A 6,137-nucleotide genomic window follows, 5' to 3' on the forward strand; every position below is an offset into this window, starting at 1 on the left:
TCCCTCTCTCATGCTCTGTCTCTCTCTGTATCAAAAATAAATAAAACATTAAAAAAAAGGTTTAAAGATCACACTTTAGTCTTTTCAAGCACTTTCTCACACATTTTCCTTTTTTAAAAAATGTTTTTATTTTTTAATGCTTTTTATTTTTATTTTTGAGAGACAGAGAGAGACAGTGCGATCAGGGGAGGATCAGAGAGAGAGGGAGACAGAATCTGAAGCAGGCTCCAGGCTCTGAGCTAGCTGTCAGCACAGAGCCCTACGTGGGGCTCGAACCCACGAACCGTGAGATCATGACCTGAGCCAAAGCTGGACGCTTAACCGACTGAGCCACCCAGGCGCCCCATCTCACACATTTTCCTAGTTGAGCCTTGTAACAATTCGGGCAACACAGGAGGCAGTGAGATGGCCACACAAATGAGGACACAGGCCACAGAAGTCAAGGGCTCACACAGAGCTGTTCCCCAACACCTTTCCACAGGTGCCCACTGTGGCCTGCAAAGGATCCATCCCAGTGTGCAGTCTGGGTCTCTAAGCTTGTCTTGACTGGCGCTCAACAACCGCCACCCTGCACGACTCCTCAACCACCTCCCACCCTTGGCCCCATCTGTGAACTACCTGTGTTATTGTTTAGGAAGGTGTCTGAACCCACTTGGTCCCAAAGTCCAGGAGAGCAGCCACCGAATTTGTGCTCCTCTGTCCCTGAGTCCAGCATGGCACTTTCCACACAGTGATTTGGGGGTAGGGGTGGGGTGCAGGGAGAAAAGAATTTTTGAAAGAGGTAATCAGTAATTATCTGTTGGGGCACCTGGGTGGCTCAGTGGGTTAAGTGTCTGACTCTTTTTTTTATGTTTTTTTTTTTAATTTTTGAGAGACAGAGACAGCATGAGCAGGGGAGGGTCAGTGAGAGAGGGAGACACAGAATCCAAAGCAGGCTCCAGGCTCTGAGCTAGCCATAAGCACAGAGTCCGACGCAGGGCTTGAACCCACGAACCGTGAGATCATGACCTGAGCCGAAGCCGGAAGCCAGATGCTTAACCCACTGAGCCACCCAGGCGCCCCAGGTGTCTGACTCTTGATTTCAGCTCAGGTCATGATCTCACCATTCATGGGGTTTTGTGCTGACAGTGCAGAGCCTGCTTGGGATTCTCTCTCTCTCTCTCTGTCTCTCTCCCCGTCTCCCTCTCTCCCTCTCTCCCTCTCTCTCTCCCTCTCTCCCTCTCTCCCTCTCTCCCTCTCTCCCTCTCTCTCTCCCTCTCTCCCTCTCTCCCTCTCCCTCTCCCTCCCTCCCTTTCTCTCTGTTCCTCCCCTGCTCACCCTCAAAATAAATAAATAAAATTTGGGACGCCTGAGTGGTGCAGTCAGTTAAGGCTCCAACTCTTGATCTTAGCTCAGGTCATGATCTCATGTTTGGTAGGTTCGAACCCTGCATCCAGGCTCTGCACTGATGGTGTGGAGACTGCTTGGGATTCTTTCTTTCTCTGTACCCCTCCCTCATTTGTTCTTTCTCTCTCTTTCTAAATCAACTTAAACATTTTTAAAATAAATAAACAAACTTAAAAAAAAGAATTGACTGAATTAGGCAAAAAACTAGAAGAAAAAAATCAAGATCTTGTATATTTGATTGTCTAAATTTACCCCAAATTACATTTTTTACAAAAAGTGTAGGATGCATCATATTTTTATAAACAAAAAAACACCCTACTCTGATTTAGGGGGAAATTACATCAATGACAAAGGTTTTGAAAGCAGACAAATTTGGGTTTGATACCTCACCTCTTTAAACTCATTTTCTTGGGGCACCTGGGTGGCTCAGTCAGTTAAGTGTCCGGCTTTGGCTCAGGTTATGAGCTCATGGTTATGAGTTCAAGCCTCATGTCGGGCTCTGTGCTGACAGCTCAGAGCCTGGAGCCTACTTCAGATTCTGTGTCTCCCTCTCTCTCTGCTCTTCCCTGCTCATGCTCTGTCTCTCTCTCCTTCAAACATAAATAAACATTAAGAAAAAGAAAAAACTCATTTTCTTCATCTGCAGAATGGGTGTACTCATCCCACAGGGCTGTTGGGAGAATTAAGTGAGAATTTGTAAAAAGCAGTATCTAGAATGATCAAAATGTGCTCAGTTTTTAAAACAGAGACTTGGGCACCTGGGTGGCTCAGTTAGTTAAGCGTCCAGCTTCGGCTCAGGTCATGATCTCATGGTTCGTGGGTTCGAGCCCCATATCGGGCTCTGTGCTGACAGCTAGCTCAGAGCCTGGAGCCTGCTTTGGATTCTGTGTCTCCCTCTCTCTCTGACCCTCCCCTGTTTGCCCTCTCTGTCTCTCAAATTTAAAAAACCCCATAAAACAGAGACTTAAGGTTTTTTTTAAAAATAGTTTATTGTCAAATTGGTTTCCATACAACACCCAGTGCTCTTCCCCATAAGTGCCCTCCTCCATCACCAACACCTCTTTTCCCCCCTCCCTCTTCCCCTTCCCCTTCAACCCTCAGTTCATTTTCAGTGTTCAATGAGACTTAAGTTTTTAAGAACAGTTTTTGATTTATGGAAAAATCGAGAAGATTCTGTAGACAGTTTCCAAATACCTGCACACAGTTCCCCATAATTAATATCTTATAATACCATTATACATTTGTAACATTTGATGAACCTTTCTTGATACATTATTATTACCTAAATTCCATACTATATTAAGATTCCCTTAGTTTTAAGCTAGTACCCTTTCTCTGTTCCAGGACTACATGTTCTCTTGATTGTTTTTATTATCAGTATTGTTTTTGTTGTAATAGAAACTCATCAAATGCCTTTCTCCAGTCCTTCCCTTTCTAGTCAGGTGCCACCCAGATAGCAAAACACGTTCCTGTGGCCTTTTACTAGGAAGCAGGGGACAGACATGAACCTGAAGGCTGGATCTTGCCCCAGAGCGGAGGCCCTTGGGGTGGGTGGGATTGGGGTGGGGTGGGGGTCTGTGTCAGTTTGAACAGGGGTGGCTTCTGCCACGGGAGCAATCTGGGCTTTTGGTGTTGTGGTCAAAGCCACAGGTTCAAAGCTTCTGTTGAGCAATAAAGCTTTGTCTAGCAATTGCCTCAAGATGAATCAGAGAGATTTCTTCACTTGAGGTTGAAGGTGAAGCCTGGAGTGCTGTATAGAAACCTCCCCAGCTCCGAACTCCTCACCAGTGCTGTCTTCTTGCTATGTTTCTGCTCTCCTGCACATTGAAGGGTAAGTGTCCTGTCCCTGGCTGTGCCTTCAAGGGACTCACAGGGTAGTGACTGCAGGCTGTTGGAAGCCACAGCCTTTTGCCTACCAGAGCCCTTCTGGGCTGACTGCATTTTGGATCCAAGGAGACCAGGCCTTGCTGTACTAGGTAGACTCAGTCTCAGAACTTAGGGATGGTGAAGGTGGAAGGGACTGGTGAATGTCTGTAGAGACCTATGGCCAAAGTGCCACTACCTGGGGAAAGGAACGGCCTGGCCAAACCCCCAAGCCCTTTTCGGGTGTACTTGGGTGAATAACACCCTCTGAGTTTCACTCCCGAAGAGCTATGCAATGGGGGCTGATTCTTTTAGATTTTAGATGGCATTATATGCGCCCCTCTCTGTTAGCCTATCTACGAATGAAAAATCCCCCACAGATCAAACAGAGCGTAGAGAACAGAAAGTAGACGTGGGGAAAGTCATCCTTTGTCTAAACCAGAAAGAGAAGAGAGAGTGGATGTGGGGTAGGGTGGAGTGGGAGAGGAATTGCCTTAGACCTCTCTTGTCTTCTGAAGGTTGGGAAGATGACTAAGCTGGAAGATCACTTGGAGGGGATCATTGATGTCTTCCACCAGTACTCAGCCCAGGAGGGGCATCAGGACACCCTTTCCAAGGGTGAGATGAAGAAGCTGATGATGAGGGAACTTCCAAACTCCCTCAAGGTAGGTAATGAGCTTCTCATCCAAACGTGCCCACTGAAAGACGGGGGTGGGGTTGGCTGAGGATGCTCTCCTGAGCTGTGGGGCAGGGGATCCGCCTCCCTCTCTCCATAACTCACTCTGTCACCTCAGGCTCTATTTGCCTCTCTCTCTGGGATTGTTTCCTTACCTGTGGGGGTTAGTGAGCTACAGAGACCGTCCAGGTCAGGACTTGTGTGCCTCTAGGTTGGCTCACAACAGCTGCTTCCCTCCATCTTCTATTTTGTTACATTGGAGTCTCCAACACAGTTTTGGTGAATGAGTTGATGTCCCTGGACCTCCTGAGCTGAGCCCTGAGGGATGAGAGGCCCAGAGGAAGGGGAGGAAGAGTCTGAGCTTACTGTCTCTGATATCCCCTTCTAGAACACCAAAGATCAAGCTACCATTGACAAGATATTCCAAGACCTGGATGCTGATAAAAATGGACAGGTCACCTTTGAAGAATTTGTAGTCCTGGTGTCCCGTGTGCTACAGACTGCCCATGAGAATATCCACAAAGAGTAGAAAGCTCTGAGGGGCTTTTCTCCAGCAGCGTTCCCAAGAAGACTTTTCCTTCGGATCACCAAAGCCCAGCCTTACATGAGGGAAATGAGAGTTAAATGTATTCTTGAAAGTTCTTAACAGTGTGCACTTTCTTTCTTTCCATGCCCATGGTCCCCAAGCTGGATCACACCTCGCCCCTGTGAATCTGACACACCTCATTTAGACCCTTGAGACCCTCTTCCTGTTTGTTCGTTTGTTCACCAACTACTAAATGTACACTGTTTGCTCATTTATTCATTCATTCAACAATTAGTCACTGAGTATCTAACCAGAGACCAAAGACACAAAGCCCTGTCCACCTGGTGCTTGTATTCTATTGGAGAAAGATAGAAAACAAACAAATAGACAAAAAAATAAAAGTTCATCATATGATACACTGGTAGGTAGTGATAAGGGATATGAAGAAAGCTAAAGAGGGAAGTAATGTTGGGGTGGAAGGAGAAGGAGGGGCATGCTGGCTTAATACGATGCTCAAGGAATGCCTTCAGACAGGAACCCGAGAGAGGAAGGAGAGCAGCTCGAAAATATCTGGGCCCAGAGCTCCTGGTGGAGGGAAGCCAGGGCACTGAGGTGGACACATGCTTGATCTGCTCAAAGGACAGCATGAAAAGCGATGTGCAGGAGCTGAGATGGGGAGTGGCCTGCGGGGTGGCCGGCCAGAGGCAGGAGGCAGGGGCTCACAGACCATGGGGGGGACTTCGGATTTTAAGTGTTTTAAGGAGCCCCTGAGTAGTTTTGAGCAAGGGACTGAGATGATTTTATTTAAATTTCAAAAGGTTCAGTCTGGGTGCCTTTGTGGAGAAGGAATTGTAGAGGTCAGGCCGGAGAGGAAGCAAGGAGAACAGTGAGAAATGATTCTCTGGAGTAGCACTGGCCAGTAGAAATACACTATGGGCCAAGTTTGTGATTTCATGTTTACCTGAGGTCATATTTAAAAAGGGGAAAATAAAAAGGAAATTAATTTTAACAAATTTTAAAATCCCAGCAGAACAAAAAAGTATCACTTCAACAACGTAAATGTTATTTTTGAGATATTTTGCATTCTTTTCTTGTTTTCCCTAAGCCTTTGAAGCCCAGCAGGCCTCATGCTGGCCATCACTGCTCCTGTGGCCAATGGTCACATGTAGCTCACAGTGATCGTATGGGAAGTGCAGCCTTAGCCCATTATAGAGATGAGGGGCTGGACTAGGGTGGAAGGCATGCCGGTGGTAAGGGGGAGTCGGGCTCTGCAAACACTTGAAGGTTGGAAATGAGACATCAAGGATTACTGTAAAGATTTTCCCTGAGACACGCGCTGGATGCTGAGGAGACAGAGATGAGAGACAAAGTCTTTGCCAGGGGAGAACCTGGGCAACAGAAACCCCCACACAGTGTCATATCTGTTTCGACGGAAGTACGCACAGGGTGTTGTGGAGAACAGGGCAGTGGCCCAACCTTGGGTGTTGGGATCAGTTAGGGATCCTGAGGAGAATCCTTGGGCATGAAATTTGTGGTAGGACTTTGGAAGGGGGAAAATAATGCAGAATTTTCTTGGTCCTCTCAAGGGGGTGGGTAGGGGACAGGAAGGTGTTGGGAGCAACCAGGGACACAAGATTATGGAGAAGAGGTTAGCTCTTTCCAGCCCAGGGCAAGGTGAGGGAGCAC

The 6,137-nt window shown here is 47.2% G+C and overlaps 1 protein-coding gene across 6 annotated transcripts in view; it reads left to right on the forward strand.

Moving 5' to 3' along the window:
• LOC115284007 (protein S100-A12-like) overlaps window positions 1–4,571 on the forward strand; it is a 33,010-nt gene extending 28,439 nt beyond the window's left edge. For 3 of the 6 annotated variants that reach the window (XM_029930562.1, XM_029930561.1, XM_029930565.1), the window contains 3 exons: window positions 3,115–3,217; window positions 3,768–3,914; window positions 4,314–4,571. In XM_029930562.1, coding sequence (XP_029786422.1) covers window positions 3,777–3,914; window positions 4,314–4,454 — 279 coding nt within the window. In that variant the 5' untranslated portion in view covers window positions 3,115–3,217; window positions 3,768–3,776 and the 3' untranslated portion in view covers window positions 4,455–4,571. The remainder of the gene's footprint in view (window positions 1–3,114; window positions 3,218–3,767; window positions 3,915–4,313) is intronic. The other 3 variants (XM_029930563.1, XM_029930564.1, XM_029930566.1) reach the window with 1 other exon arrangement.
• Window positions 4,572–6,137: the final 1,566 nt, after the last annotated feature.

This window comes from Suricata suricatta, chromosome X (assembly GCF_006229205.1).
Source record: "Suricata suricatta isolate VVHF042 chromosome X, meerkat_22Aug2017_6uvM2_HiC, whole genome shotgun sequence".
Taxonomy (NCBI): Eukaryota; Metazoa; Chordata; class Mammalia; order Carnivora; family Herpestidae; genus Suricata; species Suricata suricatta.